The sequence below is a fragment of the Mus pahari genome, chromosome 18, assembly GCF_900095145.1.
Source record: "Mus pahari chromosome 18, PAHARI_EIJ_v1.1, whole genome shotgun sequence".
In the NCBI taxonomy this organism is placed as follows: domain Eukaryota; kingdom Metazoa; phylum Chordata; class Mammalia; order Rodentia; family Muridae; genus Mus; species Mus pahari.
In genome coordinates, this window is record NC_034607.1 from 3432895 (window position 1) to 3448610 (window position 15716).

Genomic DNA, 15716 nt, shown 5'->3' on the forward strand with positions numbered 1-15716 from the left:
CAGCTCAGGCGAGCTGGGCCCACGCTCAGAACTCTGTCCTGGCTGTGTACACCGTGGGGTGCTCTGGGCTTTTTGAGGCTGTGTGGTTCACCCTAGGGCCTTCCTTCTGAGCACGGTGTTGGAGCAGACAGACAAACACCATCCCTTGCAGACAGGCACTCTGAGGGCTATTCTCTTGCAAAGAGAATTAAGCACCAGGCCAGCAATGGGGTCCTCAGACTGGGCCCAGAAAACCACTCTAGGAAAGTTCAGGTTAGGTAGGCTCTCTGCACCCCCTCCTCCTAATCCGGTCTCCTCCGAGTCTTTCCTCCAGCTCAGGACTGGGGGAGGGGTGGGTGATGAGGATGAACACGGGAGTCCCTGGAGGAAGGGAAGCAGGGTACCTCCGTCTGAGGCTCTGTCTTTGAGGAGAGGTGGAGAGCAGGGGAAATCTTGTGTGAGGGGATTGGGGCTCAGGAGGGGGTTGGGGAGCAGGAAGTTGTCCCCAGGGGAGCCATCCTGGCCCATTCAAGGGTTGAGTACTTGTTTAGGGTTGGAGCTGCCCCCTCTGGGGACCAGGATTGTCCAGCCAAGGCCATTGTCCTGCCCCCTTCCCCCAGTCCCTCCCAGGCCCCTTTGAACCTGAAGTCAGATTTTTCTTCTCTCTACCCACCTCCCACCCGTTGGGTTTCTCCACCCAGGAACCAGGCTGGAGGCCTGAGATGGGGAGGTGTGGGGGGGGGGGAGAACTGAGAATCTTGAGGAAAGAGAGGCCCAGGCCTTGCTTAACTGTGAGGGGATGGAGCCTAGGCTTGGGTGCAGGTCTTCTGGGGGTTAGGGGTGGTTAGTGTCTATAATCTACCAACCTGGACAACACAAAATGAAAAACTGCTCTGAAAACGCAGAGCCAGCACTTCTCTGGGGACTTATCTGGTTGGGGTTCAGGGTCCCATGGTGTAGAGCCTCTAAACTGGAGGACTGGAGGTGCAGTGGCTGTCTTGTCCTGGCCCTGGACATGGGCTGAAATACTGGGTTCACCCGTATCTAGAACTCTAGACGGGTGGGTAAGCAAGAACTGAGTGGTGGCCCCAGAAATAGTTGGCACACGAACATTCAATGGATGTTTTAGGCTCTCCAGAGGATGGCTGAGTGGACTGTAGCGACAGGCTGAGAGGGTGCAGTGCCAAGAGGCCTTGTGGTGCGACGGGGCATCCAAGCACCTGGTTTGTGAGGTGTACCGGGGAACCAAGGCAGGGGTGAGAAGACCTTGAAGGTTGCAAATGAAGGCCCCCTGGGGTCCAGTCCTAAGGGTTGTCCTGTCCGGACGTCCCCAACCTCTCTGTCTGGAAGACACAGGCAGATACCGCTCGCCTCAGTTTCTCCCACCCCCACAGCTCTGCTCCTCCACCCACCCAGGGGGCGGGGCCAGAGGTCAAGGCTAGAGGGTGGGATTGGGGAGGGAGAGGTGAAACTATCCCTAGGTGAGCCGTCTTTCCACCAGGCCCCCGGCTCGGGGTGCCCACCTTCGCCATGGCTGGACACCTGGCTTCAGACTTCGCCTTCTCACCCCCACCAGGTGGGGGTGATGGGTCAGCAGGGCTGGAGCCGGGCTGGGTGGACCCTCGAACCTGGCTAAGCTTCCAAGGGCCTCCAGGTGGGCCTGGAATCGGACCAGGCTCAGAGGTATTGGGGGTCTCCCCATGTCCGCCGGCATACGAGTTCTGCGGAGGGATGGCGGCATACTGTGGACCTCAGGTTGGACTGGGCCTAGTCCCCCAAGTTGGCGTGGAGCCTTTGCAGCCGGAGGGCCAGGCAGGAGCACGAGTGGAGAGCAACTCAGAGGGAGCTTCCTCTGAGCCCTGTGCCGACCGCCCCAGTGCCGTGAAGTTGGAGAATGTGGAACCGAGTCCCGAGGAGGTGAGAGGGGACGTGGCTGGGCTGGCTGAGGCAGCAGGGAAGGGAATTGGGAACATGCAGGGTAGCCACCCTGCCAGCCAAAGGTGGTGATGGCTGCCGGGCCTCCTGAGAAGCAGGACGCGGTGTGGACTAGAACCCAGAATTGCAAGAGTAAGAAACCGCCCTGGATTGTTCCGGTCTGGCCCTTGTCATGTAGGTCACCTAGGCCGAGCCTGTGTCCCGGCACTTGCTTCATGCCATTACTGTCTATACACCAGTGATGCGGTGAAATTCAGCTTCCCCCCCCCCCTTTCAACCATATCAGCCTCTCTGGGGACTTGGATCACAGTCAGGAACTTGGCCTTAAGGTTAGGCATGGCTGGGGGGTAAAAAACGCTGCTTATCCTGGCGTTATTGTTACTGAAGAGGTTGGGTGTGACTCGCTGCTGATAGGAGCTCCTGCTTGGGCCATGTGTGGAGTAGGGCTCACCTCCAGTCAAGTTTACGGCCTGTCTGCTTTAGCCTCAGACCCCGTGAGTCACCTTTACACAGGAGCAGGACCCTTGTAGTGCCTGAGGTGCAGATCTGATTGATTTCAGCCTTACTTCCTTTCCTTTCCTTGTAAACAAGAAAGGGACACCCTTGGGTAGGAGTTTATCTCCAGGCCATTTCTAGAGCATTTTTGTGAGTGCTCGGGCTTTGGTTAGCATCTGATGGCCTACAGCCAGGACTCTGGAGCAAGTGTAAGCAATTAGCCGTTAAGAACAAGGTGCGAGTGGATACAGATGCCCGCCGGGAGTCCCCAACAGCATAGCAATTGTTGTAACAGGAGTCCCCTCCCCAAGTCCCAGTTTCTGTGTTATCTCACATCCTGTTAGCCGCCAGGAGTCCCCTAGGAAGGCATTAATAGTTTATCTCGTTTCTTAAATGGCCTTAATGAAGCAAGAGATTTGAACCTTAGTTAAGCTAATCCCAGATCCCCAAAATAGGATTTAGAAAAGCCAAAGACACAACTGAGGGCGAGATTACAAGTTTTGGTCTTTTTGAGGAGCACTTGGAGATGAAAGTCTGTTTGAAGCCGAGAGAATCCTTTTCCATTGAAATGGCATTGGGGAGTACCTCACTGGCTGCTGCTCCTGTCTGGCCCCTGGCTTGGAGCATCTCAGACCTCCATCCTGAACCTGTGCTCCAACAACCTGCTCCTCTTCCGCCCTCAAAGCTCACTCCAGATGCTCACTCATCAAAGCATCTCTCCAGATGACCGCCTCCATTTCTGGCTTCTGTTAGGGATAGAAAAGCCTGAGAAGCCGACAGCCATTTTTGTTTTGGGGGGTGGTGGTGGTGGTCCGGTTCACACACTGCAACTTAGAGAAAGTACTCAATTGGCCATCCGTTATGCGCTCCCCACCTGGTCCCCACCATCACTGTACTGAGAAGGACGAAGAAGTCTTAGCCGCACCCTCGAGTTCTATTGCTCATTCATCGATTGGTATCCCTGTTTCAACTTTGGGGGAAAAAAAAAACAACACTCTTTGTGGTGTGTGCATGCCTGCTACTGTGCACCTGTGGGCGTCAGAGGTGGTCCTCTGCACCCTCTGGCCAGCACCAAATCCAGGGTGGGTCAGATGACTTCCTGTGGTTTGGGCTTATCTGCCTCCTCATCATCATCTTAGGCTTCTCACCTCCAGAGGCCTGCTGCCTCGCTTTCTCTGTCGCACTCCAGTGCAGCAGGAGTTTTCCTCACATGCCCGAGTGTCAGCTCCCGGGGCATGGACATTTGTCTGCTTTGTGTAGTTTGTAGGTTATCATTTAGAGCTGAACAGAGGGATGGATCCTGTTACCCCAGCCCTTGAGAAACAGGCAGGAGCGCTACCTAGCGAGTCCCTGTTTCAATATCTTCACTAATATTGTGCCATACTTTGGGACTTTCTTCCTTTCTCTCTTTCAATTTTTTTTTTTTTTTTAATATGAGTACAGTGCACCTGTCTTCAGACACACACCAGAAGAGGACATCAGATCCTACTACAGAAGGATGTGAGCCACCATGTGGTTGCTGGGAATTGAATTCAGGATCTCTGGAAGAGCAGTCAGTGCTCTTAACCACTGAGCCATGTGTTTCTTGAGTACAGGGATTACATGCCCGTTCTACCATGTCTGGTCAATTCTACATGCAGCCTTAAAACTTCTTCAGACTGGGGTGACATTTTTGTCCTCAGTGGGGCAGTTTTGAGTAATCTGTGAGCAGATAGGAACTTGCTGGGGTACTGCACAGAACTCTGGGTAGTGTGGTATATATACTGTAGGTGGCTAGGATCTGGGGAAAAGAGTCATCGATGTCACCTAGGGGTAGAGTGAATGACATTTATATAATCAGGCCATTTATATGAGGCTGAGATCCTTTCATGGGGCACCCTAGGGTCACAGTCCCAGCTGGTGTGACTCTCACAAGTCTGCCTTTCTCACTACAGTCCCAGGACATGAAAGCCCTGCAGAAGGAGCTAGAACAGTTTGCCAAGCTGCTGAAGCAGAAGAGGATCACCTTGGGGTACACCCAGGCCGACGTGGGGCTCACCCTGGGCGTTCTCTTTGGTGGGTGCCACTCGGTGTGTTCTGATCTCACAGCCCTTAGTGTAGGTGCAAGGGGGCGGGGCATCTTGTGAGCTGCCTCTCCTCCCCTTAGCTTCAACTGTAAGAGGTGGGGGCTTGGGCTCCCTATGTGCTGCCTCACTCTCCCTGTTTGATCGGCCTCTTCAGGAAAGGTGTTCAGCCAGACCACCATCTGCCNCTTTGAGGCCCTGCAGCTCAGCCTTAAGAACATGTGTAAGCTGCGGCCCCTGCTGGAGAAGTGGGTGGAGGAAGGGGACAGCAATGAGAACCTTCAGGAGGTGAGGGAGGGGTGGCAGGATGTGTGCCTTGTCTGCCAGGCACAGTCCCTTCTGCTGCTTCCATTCCTGGCTTGAGACTCCTCCCTCTCCAACCGGAGCTAGCATTAGCAGTTCTGTGCCTCGGGTTTGTGTATTCTGGTGCTAAGAATTGGAATCCAGAGCCTTAACGTTTGCTAATCAATCAGGCTCTCCTGAGTCACCCTCAGCCCCTGCCAGCCTGACAGTGGTCCCTCCCCAGAACCCCATCTAGTGTTGGTAAAGGCTCAGACCTAGGTCTATCCAGCCCCTTCCAGAACCCCTTTCAGTAACCCCTGGCTCTGGGGCAACATCCAGTCAACACTCCCTTAGCCCGATCCCTTAGCGGTTTGTTCTTCAGTCCCATCTCAGTGTGGGGCTGTTGCCCAGCCAAATACTAAACTTGCTCTTGCCCCCCCCCCCATCTTCCCCTGCCCAGATATGCAAATCGGAGACCCTGGTGCAGGCCCGGAAGAGAAAGCGGACTAGCATTGAGAACCGTGTGAGGTGGAGCCTGGAGAACATGTTTCTGAAGTGCCCNAAGCCCTCCTTACAGCAGATCACTAGCATCGCCAAGCAGCTTGGGCTAGAGAAGGATGTGAGTGCCAAGATCCTGCCCCGTGGTACCCGGATGTTTCCCTGTTTCCATTCCTTTTCCCCCCACCGCTGGCTGCAGCATCCCAGAACATATTATCTTACCTCCATCTCTGTGCCCATCCTAGGTGGTTCGAGTATGGTTCTGTAACCGGCGCCAGAAGGGCAAAAAATCAAATATGGAGTATTCCCAACGAGAAGAGTATGAGGCTACAGGGACGCCTTTCCCAGGGGGGGCTGTATCATTTCCTCTGCCCCCGGGTCCCCACTTTGGCACCCCAGGCTATGGAAGCCCCCACTTCACCACACTCTACTCGGTCCCTTTTCCTGAGGGTGAGGCCTTTCCCTCTGTACCTGTCGCTGCTCTGGGCTCTCCCATGCATTCAAACTGAGGCACCAGTCCTCCCTGGGGACAATGTGCACCAAGGCAAGGGAGGTAGACAAGAGAACCTGGAGCTTTGGGGTTAAATTCTTTTACTGAGGAGGGATTAAAAGCACAACAGGGGTGGGGGGTGGGGTGGGGGAAGAAGTTCAGTGAAGCCCTTGATCAGGAGCCTGGCCTGTCTGTCACTCATCAGTTTTGTTCTTAATAAAGACTGGGACACACAGCAGATAGCTGAATTTTGTTTCCTTCAGTTCCTAGAGAGCCTGCGGTTGGAGAAAGCCAGTAATGGATTCTCAAACCCAGGTGATCTTCAAAACCGGTGCCATTGAAACCATTGGGTTCACAAAATGCCCAGGGATAGTTGGGGTTGGAGCCCAACCTATAGAGGAAGGCATTACATACTCGCCATCCTAGAGGCGGTAAGTCTCTGCTAGCTGATGGACATCACCTCATAGCCATTGTCTGCCAGCTGCCTTCTTTCCTCTTGGGCTTATACTTTTTTTTTTTTTTTTTTTAAAGCTTTATTTATTTATTATATGTAATTACTCTGTAGCTGTCTTCAGACACTCCAGAAGAGGGCGTCAGATCTTGTTACAGATGGTTATGAGCCACCATGTGGTCACTGGGATTTGAACTCAGGACCTTTGGAAGAGCAGTCGGGTGCTCTTACCCACTGAGCCATCTCACCAGCCCGGGCTTATACTTTTAAAAAGATTTTTTTTAAGATGTATTTTATTTATATGGGTACACTGTAGCTGTTTTCTAGACACACCAGAAGAGGGCATCAGATCCCATTACAGATGGTTGTGAGCTACCATGTGGTTGCAGGGAATTGAACTCAGGACCTCTGCAAGAGCAGTCATTGTTCTTAATCACTGTCATCTCTCTAGCTCCCCAAGTCTTTTTTTCTTTTCCTTCAAGAGTTCTGTGTAGCCCTGGCTGTCCAGGTCGACCTCAGATCAGCCTGCCTTTGCCTCCCCGGTGCTGAGATTAAAGGCCTGCGTCAACCAGGCTAAATTGTTAGGCTTCTATTCTAGCTGATGACCACCTCTTGGGGGTGGTGGTGCTGGGGGTAGGATCTGTACACGTGTCTACAATGCCAGGATAGGTCGAAGGCATTAGATCTCCTGGAACTGGATTTATAGAAAGTTGGGAGCAGCCATGTAGGTTCTGGGAACCAAACCTGGGTCCTCAGCAAAAATAACCATTGGGTTTTTTTGTTTGTTTAAGACATTTCTCTGTAGTCCCTGCTATCCTGGAGCTCTGTAGGCCAGGCTGTCCATGAATTCAGATCCAGTCTATCTCTGCCTTCCAAGACCTGAGATTAAGGTCATGTACCACCACAGGCCAACTAGCCGTAGCTCTTAACTGCTGAAACATCTCTTCCACTCAAAGCCACGTCTTTATTTTTTAAAATGTTATTTATTTTATATATATATATGAGTACACTGTAGCTGTCTTCAGACACACCAGAAGAGGGCAATGGATCCCATTACAGATGGTTGTGAGCCACCATGTAATTGCTGGGAATTGGACTCTCAGACCTCTGGCAGAGCAGTCGGTGCTCTTAACCACTGAGCCATCTCTCCAGTCCCCAAAGCCAAGTCTTGAAGCATTTTTGCTGCTGAACGTCAGCCCTACCAGATCTCTGCCCCTCCCAGATAGTGTCTCATGAAGATAAAGCTGGCCTGGACTCAGCAAGTGCATATTTATGTGTGAAGATTGTCACAATGTGAGGAAAAAAAGTTGGTTCTCTCCATGGTGTGGGTCAAGTCTAGGTCATCAGGCTTGTCAGCAAATGCCTTTACAGAGTCCTCTAATGCCCAGCCCCATGCTTGGTTTCCACAAGCCCTGTGCTGTGGAGAATTCCATCTCCAGACCTCACCAAATCTAGTCTTCCCATCCTTTGAAAAGCAGACTTAGACTCAACACAAGTAGGTGAAGCAGTTTATTCTTTATTTGGGAATAAAGGCTAAGTAAGCTCTGAAAAGCTAGTCCCAGAGACTCAGCTGGTGTTGGTACTAGCTAGTCGTGGCACGAAGGAGGAAGCCTTGGGGCCGTGCTCTGGGTTCTTCAGGTTGCTTTAGCTGATGCCATTCAAGAACATAAGTAGGGTTAGGGTATTTTGGCAGAGCACTTGCCTGGTATGCTGCCTTCAGCAAAATAAAAAGACGTTTAGCATCCCTCTTCTACCTTCTAGGGATGGTTTCTGGGACTGGTGCTCTAACCGCAGGTATCCTGGTATCCATGGAGACAAGGCTTTATTCCTTGTGACTGGGCTTGTAGCTCACTGGTAACTTGGAGGCTGCAACATCTTTGGCAGGAAACCATCTTTTCTGTCACTTCAGTTGTAAGCACTCTCCAGCCTTGAGTCAGTCTATAGCAATGAGCCTTTCCCTGTGGTCATTCCCTTTGGAGAAAGACATTTCTCAAAGTCCATAGTAACTTTTGAATGAGTGTTTTGCATGCACACATGTGTGAGCATGCGCGCACGCGCGCGCACACACACACATACACACCTTCAGCCCTTGGGACCCATTCTTTTTACTGTTTGAGTGCTGTCTGCATGTGCACCTGCAGGCCAGAAGATGGCATCAGATCCCTTTTAGAGATGGTCACAAGCCACCATGTGTTTGCTAGGAATTGAACTCAGGACCTCTGGACGAGCAGCCAGTGTGCCCTTAACTGCTCAGCCATCTTGCCAGCCCAAGATCCATTCTTACACTGTGCCTGACCCTGAGCTGAAGGAGCCACATCTGTGTCCTGACTGCAACGTCAAGATGTCAACATGTCATCCTGGAATGCTAACAGCCAGTGCAGGCCATAGGGTACCAGATGTCACAGCCATCACACCAAACCCAGGCTCTTCTCTCCTAGCAACAGAGGCTGGGCAGGGCTCCCTACCTCTAAGGGAGCGAGTGTTCCTGAGAAACCCTTTGAGGAACTTGCCTCTGGGTAACTGGTAGCCAGAACAGGAGGCTAAAGGACTGGGATGTAGGAACTTGGAGGTTAGGGATGTTGAGTAGAGCACAAAAGATACTTGGCTTTGGATGTGAGCTGTTGACATCTTCAATCCATCACAGCTTCCATTCTGAATGTTCTAGCCTGACTACACGAAGGATTTGAGGCTAGCCTGGACTACACAGTGAGTGAGACCTTGAATTAAAAAAAAGAGTTGGGTGTCTCTTCCAGCAAGGATCTGGCTTTGAACCCCAGTACCTACATAGCGGCTAGCAACCATCCCTCCAGTTCCAGAGAACCCAGTGCCCTCTTCTGGCTCCTGCCAGTATTGCATCCAAGTTGTACTCAATCATGCAGGCAAACAAAGCGGTCTTGAGTTGACCAGCTCTCTCAAGTTTTGAGATAAGTGTCAGTGTTGTTTTTTATGTATACTGCTGGGTCTCCAAACCTGGGCAAGTCAGGTGCATGCTACACAATGCTCTTCTAGTGAGACAACTCTTTGTTCCCTGTCTCCCAGATTGCTTTGTATAGTCTAGTCCTAACCATTGCTCCCACATAGTGGCTTATCATGCATTTATGGGGGAAAGCTAACCTGGGTGTCTGCTGTGTCTGTGCACCCCTCCTCCTTCCCTGCCTTTAAGACCTCACAGTCTGAGGCTGTTCAAGGGTCTAGGATTCAAGGTGCTGACAGGTGACCCCACTTACCCACTGGCTATCAGAGCTGCTTTCTCCACCCGGAGCCTCTTTCTGGGCTCCGTCAGGACTGACAGGGCGCCTGGGGAAACCTCACCCTCGTCGTCTAGTTCTGCCAACACTCTATGAGCTGATTTCCTCCGGTTTCTTGTGGGTGGGGCAGGCGAAGCTCCCGATTCCCCATGCTGAGAGGGAACAGCCAGGCCCTGTGGCCTGCCACCGCCACGGGAGAAGGTGAGAGGCTGGGGCTGGAGTTTGCTGAGACTGCCGATGGAATTGAGGATCAGTGTGGCCTTGGGGGCAGAGGAGAGGGTGCTGAGTGGCCTCTGAGGTGCCCCTTGGGGGGGCAGCATAGGCTGGAAACCACCCCCAGCTTCTCCCTTAGACCGAGGGACGGTTATGGCTGCAAAGTCCTGAGGTTTGACCCGGACTTGTTGGAACATGAAGTAGAACTCCGAGGAGGAGCTGGTTCCTGCTTGACCTTGGGGGCCAAAAGTCAGAAGGTCACCGTCACTCAACTCCAGTCTGTGGCCTCTTGGGAGTCGGACATTATTGACCAAAGTCCCTGTTGATGGTGAGACAGACACAAGACAAATGACAAAAACAGGAACGGATTTGTAGTCAGAATTAACATGATCTGGCTGGCTATCCAATTTTCAGGGGAACACAGGGTTAAGCATTAAACTCAAAACCTCACATGCAAGCTTTGTTGGCTAGGAACAAGCTTATTTTTCTCAACAACCACAGTGGGAGGCTTCTCTTCTGTGCTTAGCTCTTGTTTAAACACATCTACCAATAAACGGCTTATTTCTTTTTCTTAAGGCAGAGTCCCAGAACTCACGATCCTCCTGCCTCAGCTCTGAAGTGCTGAGATTGCCTCTTGCTGTCATTCTTAGCCTCTTTGTGTCTCATTTCTCTTGGCTGCAAACAGCATCCATTTACATCTAACACAGAATAGGCCCCAGACCGTAAACAATAAGCCCTGTCTGCTGGGGACTAATGCCCACGACACCTCAGGTCAGGCTTCTCCAAACCTTGTGCTTGACCCAGGAAGCTAAACTGAAGATGGAATACTGAGGTAAACCCCAGGCTTAGTGGTCTGCCTTGGGTTGGGACAGAATGCCTAAGGTGGCTAGAACACTCATAACGGCCTTAAGAGGAACAAGGTGCTTCAGCAAACATGGAAACAGTCAAAATCTGAGCTTAATACTAGAATGTAGAATTTGATGACAGCGGGCTCATCCCTCTTAGGTCCGGTGTAAGCTGAAGCAGACAAGCAGGTTTAGTCCTGTGTAGAGCTGACAGAAGCACGGGCAGACAAGACAGGACCGCGACTGTTGGCCAGAGACTAGCAGGACTCGGGGGGCAGGCAGCAGGGTCCCAGAGCCCCACCCCCTACCCCGTTACTCATGCCTGTCTGGGGGCTCTCTGCTCATTGCTTACCTTGGCTGCTGTGATCCTCCAGGCTGACCCTCCAGTCGTCCCCTTGGAGTTCAGCATGCAGTTCTGCATGGACCCCGGAGATGAGGCCGGGCTCCTGCTGGGGCCGCAGAGCCACATCACACAGGTCGGCCCTGCAGCCCAATCGATAGCTGCAGCCGGACTTGGATGGGGGGTGGAAGGTGTAGAGGTCACCGCCCCTGCCGCCCCCTATACGCAGCAGCTGGAAACAGGGCAGCATGGGAGGTGCCCCCTCTGCACCACTTCGCCCACCTCAGCAGTCCATTTCCCTCTCCTACTCCTGGGTCATGCACCGTGGGCTTCAATTCAGTTCTCTCTGATGTCAACAGCTAAGTATTGTGCCTAATGCCAACTTAAGCAGTGCAATTTTCCGAGCGCCAGAGGCCTGGATATGCACCACGACAGAGGCTGTCAAGATGAGGTTTACAAAAGCAATTCCAGCAAAGTCCTGATGCGATGCAAAACCAGGAAGACGGTCTTGTGGCACCTCAGTGAAGCCGGATCCTCAGGCCGCTCGACATCCGGGAGCCTCCGACAATCTGTGCAAGGCAAAGCTAGTTTAAACCGCAGCTGGGAACAGGCAGAGGGAGTGAAGGGGTCCTGGTACACAAACGTGCGTGCGACACGAGTCTTCTCCCTAAGTGTAACCTGGAGTCAGGGAGTGTATGATCAAACTTCCTAATCCAAGTAGAGCACCCCTTCTTCCATCCTTCCCCCCCGCTCTTCGGATCAGTTCCCCTAAGAGGAGTGAATCCGCTGTCACCCACAAAGGGCGGTGCAGACCGGTCCCTAAGTCTGTAACAAAGTGGATCTCACCCTTTCCTTTTTTTCGCTCGCGGGGTAAACTGAGGAAGGGACTCCGCACCCTGCGCGCCCCGCGCTCCCGCCGAGGTTTGACAGGCAAGGAAGCCGCCCCGAGGGCGGGGCTTGGGCGCGCGCGCGCGCGCCGCGCAGACTCCTCCTTCGGAATTCCCGGGTCCGACTTCGCGCCCGCGAACCCGCCCCCGCCGGCTGCTTCTGATTGGGTATCTGAGTTGCACCCCTTTGCTCTATTGGCCGATGAGCGGGGAGGGGGTGCCCATCTCCCGCCCTTTGCCACTTCTGATTGGCCGGCACGTTTTCCCGGGTTCCCGAGGAGAGGCGGGGCCGTCAGGGCGCGGAGAAAGTTTGGGGCGTCAGGGTGCCTGCGTGCACCTTTCTTCTTCCTATTTCCGGTAGGGAGAAATGGAGCTGTGAGCAGCCCGCCAACCCGCCGCCTCGCGCATGCGTGATCTGGGTGTGGCGTCTAGACTGGGTGCTAGGTATAAGGGGCGTGGCAAGAGGGCGGATCTCGCGCTGGGTAAGGGACGTTCGGGGAGAGTCAGTTGGGGGCGGGAAGAGTCTGAGAAGGGGTGCAAGGGGGGCGGAGGGGGTCTACAGGGCAAGAGGGGTGCAGGAGCCGAGTCAAAGGACAGATGAGGAGGTCAAGACAGCCTCAGAGTTCAGGGTTCTGACGGGGATGAGCCAGGGGTTTGTGCGGGAGAGGAGGGGGGGAGACAGGACAGGGAGTGACCAAGATAATTCCACCGAAAGAGACGCAGACTAGGACTAGGAAGAGAAGCGGGTAGGAATCTCGGGGGTTGAGTGAAAAAACAAAACAAAACTTGAATTCTGATGGAAGTGGGGGAAAGAAGATGCTGTAGGACTCCGAAGAGAGGTGCATCGGGAATGGAAGCCGAGGGGATAGAGAGCAACTGAGGCCGGCTACAGAGAGGCCCAGATGAGTTGCCAGGAAGCTGGCTTCCCAGCAACGGGCTCCAGGTTGCTCCCATTCCTCAGGGATCCTAGGGAAGCCGCTTAACCCCACATGTGGCCTCATTCTTCCGGGGCCAGGCCTTGGGCTAACTCTTTAATAGGAAATGACTCAGAAAGCATGGCTCGATGGTGCCTAGATGGGCTTCCCAACGGCTCTACCATTCCATGGCGAGGACTGTGGAGAGTGGGCTCCTTATACTGTGTACAGAGAGTCCTGAGCTGCAGGGACCGTAGACTCTTAAGGAGGAAGGTAAAGGCACCACCCAGAATCCTGTAAGTAGAAGGCAGCCTCATCTCAGTAATTTTACCTTAGGGTTGTTGCCTGGTTCATTCTGTCAGGAGCGTGGTTGGGACACATAAGTGGTTTGGTTACCGGCTGCCTTCTTAGGGAAGTAGGAGAAGAGAAGCTCACAGCCCAATAGACCTGTCAGTAACTTAAGGATTATGACTTTGTTGTTATAGGGTTTTTCTCTTTGGAAGGTGACCTGAAAATTGAATTGGAGTATCCTTGTTTCTCCTATTGTCCAGGGGAACACAGGTGACTGGAGACAAGATCTTGAGGACGCATATAACCGGGAGATGTTGCCACCGTCAGGTCAGTGAGGCTAGTCAAGGAGACCAGGATCCTCATCCCCCTCCCCTCCCCCTCCGCTCCCCCTCCCCCTCCCCTCCCAGAATCTGACGGTCTTTATTCTTGTGACCCCTCAGGTTTTGCTGGGCTGGTTCCTCCCTCCCACTTCCAAGCTCGGCCCCTTCCAACTCTGCCAAGAATGGCCCCGACCTGGGCTTCTGATGTTCCCTTGGTCCAATCTCCGGCCAGCCAAGATGTCTTAGAGAGCCGACGACTAAATGCTCAGAGGTCGACAGTGACCACGTGGGGACAGGATTTCTGTGGCGACGGGCAGGGGCTAGGGCAGAGAGGCAGGTAGGGGTCTGCCAGTCACCTCTTCCTCAGACTGACTCATGGTCCTTCATACACGCGCATGCCTTCATTTCAGTCCCTGGTTCGGGGTAACTTGTGTGGTTTTTCTATAGGCCATTGTTGGCCCCTACGACAGATAGACCACATGCATTGGGGTTAATGAGAAGAGACGTTTGGATTTAAGTTCTCAACTAAATAAGGAATGTAAATGTCATAAGGGAGGGGATAAGTTGTGCAAAAGCTGTTTTAAAGCAAAATGACTTGCAGCTTGGACATACTGACCCAGTTCTCCAGAGGCATACTGGCCCCTTCTTTTGGAGTAGTTAAGCAGGCCTTTACAGGAATATGCAACTGGAGCTGGCTATGCTCCGTGTATGTGTGTTTTGAGACTTTGTTTTGTTTTGTTTTTTGTTTTTTGAGACAGGGTTTCTCTATGCAGTCCTGGCTGTCCTGGAACTCACTCTGTAGACCAGGCTGGCCTGGAACTCAGAAATCTGCCTGCCTCTGCCTCCCACGTGCTGGGATTAAAGGCATGCGCCACCACTGCCTGGGAAGACTTTACTTTTAAAATAAAATTAAAAAAAGAATTACTTATTTATTATATATTACTACATATACAATGTTCTGCCTACATGTATGCTGCTGTACCAGAAGACACACCAGATCTCATTATATATGGTCTTGAGCCACCATGTGGTTGCTGGGATTTGAACTCAGGACCTCTGGAAGAGCAGTCAGTGCTCTTAATCACTGAGCCATCTCTCCAGCCCCTAAAGAACTCTTAACCTCTGCTCCAACTCACCAGCCCTAAGTTTTGTTTTTTGTTTTTTTGTTTTGTTTTTTGTTTTTGTTTTTGTTTTCAAGACAGAGTTTCTCTGTATAGCCCTGACCGTCAATTTCAATTTTGATCAACCTTCCTTCAGACAGTCTTGGTTTATGGTTGGAAACAACAGATACAGCGTAGAATCAGAATCGTGTCTTTACTATGGGTCGATGGAGTAAAGACACATGGGGGAACTAACCACCTCCAGTTCTGAGAGTGCGACCCAACACAGCACAGCTTTTGCCTTGTGAAAGAAGCCCAGTTTGGCTTAGCCAGTGGCTCACCCACAACAGTCATCTCTCTTAAAAAAGAAAAAAAGGAATCCACTGGTACCACTCACTCTGTAAACCAGGCTGGCCTGGAACTCAGAAATCCNCCTGCCTCTGCCTCCCAAGTGCTGGGATTAGAGGCATGTGCCACCATGCCTGGCCAGCCCTAAGACTTTTATTTTTGAGCTTGATATTTATGAGCTTTAATCCCAGCACTAGAGAGTCAAAAGTAGGCAGATAGATCCCTGAGTTCAAGGCCCCAACCCTGGTCTAGAGATTGAGTTTCAGGACAGTTAGGGCTACATAGAGAAAAACTTGTCTGGAAAAAAACAACAACAAAGACTTTATTTATGTGTGTATGATTGTGAGCATTCATACTTGGAGGTCAAAAAGAGGGTGAGGGATCTTCTGTAGTTGGAGTTACAGGCAGCTATCAGCCTTTGAATGTGGGAGCTGGGAACTGAACTAGGGTCCTTTGCAAGATCAGCAAGCGCTCTTAGTCCCTGTGGATATTCGGCTCTGTGTGAATGAGATTTCTTTCTTTTGTCTGTGTCTTTCCCCAGTGTACTGGGGTGTCATTCTGTCAGAGGGGGATGTTAGGAGACAGGTTATAAGGAACTGTGGCCAGTCATTGCTAGCCTCCAGTTAGAGGAAATCCTGCCATTCTCAGGGACGGAGCTGCCTCAGGAGCCTCCACATAACTAATTCAGATATGCAGAGGCCTCAGACTCCCTGTGCAATGCACCAAACACTCACCGAAAGCCCCCACTGAAAGAGCAGAGTATAGCAGTGCGTGCCTGTAATCCCAATTATGACTGGGAAAGAGTCTTAGAGAAGACAGATGCCAGCCTGCTGACATAGTGCAAGGTTAGGGAAGGCCCCTGGCAACTGAGAGATCAGGAAGGGAAGTGGAAGACACCATCGGGAAACACGAGTGACTTTATCATCATCTTCTTCTTCTTCTTCTTCTTCTTCTTCTTCTTCTTCTTCTTCTTCTTCTTCTTCTTCTTCTTCTTCTTCTTCTTCTTCTTCTTCTTCT

General features: G+C 52.1%; 3 protein-coding genes across 6 annotated transcripts in view; 2 read left to right on the forward strand and 1 right to left on the reverse strand.

The window, feature by feature from the left end:
- Positions 1–1441: 1441 nt before the first annotated feature.
- On the forward strand, positions 1442–5980 carry Pou5f1 (POU class 5 homeobox 1). Of its 2 annotated transcripts, none has more exons than XM_021218074.2 (5): positions 1442–1896; positions 4344–4464; positions 4630–4760; positions 5215–5373; positions 5498–5980. In XM_021218074.2, exons 1-5 carry the CDS (start codon positions 1510–1512, stop codon positions 5759–5761), a joined length of 1062 nt encoding a protein of 353 aa, XP_021073733.1. In that variant the 5' UTR covers positions 1442–1509; the 3' UTR covers positions 5762–5980. The 2 variants fall into 2 exon arrangements, with proteins under 2 accessions (XP_021073733.1, XP_021073734.1); XM_021218075.2 differs by lacking the exon at positions 1442–1896 and adding an exon at positions 4046–4136.
- A 1713-nt stretch (positions 5981–7693) lies between these two features.
- On the reverse strand, positions 7694–11801 carry Tcf19 (transcription factor 19). The gene is made up of 4 exons (XM_021218024.1): positions 11686–11801; positions 10852–11408; positions 9421–9973; positions 7694–8164 (listed from the first exon to the last, which is right to left on the reverse strand). Exons 2-4 carry the CDS (start codon positions 11087–11089, stop codon positions 8158–8160), a joined length of 798 nt encoding a protein of 265 aa, XP_021073683.1. The 5' UTR covers positions 11090–11408; positions 11686–11801; the 3' UTR covers positions 7694–8157.
- A 629-nt stretch (positions 11802–12430) lies between these two features.
- The window catches only part of Cchcr1 (coiled-coil alpha-helical rod protein 1), a 14945-nt gene continuing 11659 nt past the window's right edge, over positions 12431–15716 (forward strand). For all 3 annotated transcript variants that reach the window (XM_029531638.1, XM_029531636.1, XM_029531637.1), the window contains exons 1-3: positions 12431–12913; positions 13192–13258; positions 13372–13588. In XM_029531638.1, the coding sequence (XP_029387498.1) occupies positions 12716–12913; positions 13192–13258; positions 13372–13588 (482 nt within the window). In that variant the 5' untranslated portion in view covers positions 12431–12715. The remainder of the gene's footprint in view (positions 12914–13191; positions 13259–13371; positions 13589–15716) is intronic.

Bases quoted from the DNA above. Each gene is read 5' to 3' on its own strand.
- Tcf19 (XM_021218024.1), bottom strand. From the start codon at position 11,089: ATGCTGCCCTGTTTCCAGCTGCTGCGTATAGGGGGCGGCAGGGGCGGT. The intron at 9,974-10,851 runs GTAAGCAATGAG...CACCATCAACAG, and splicing joins GGAGGATCACAGCAGCCAAG to GGACTTTGGTCAATAATGTC.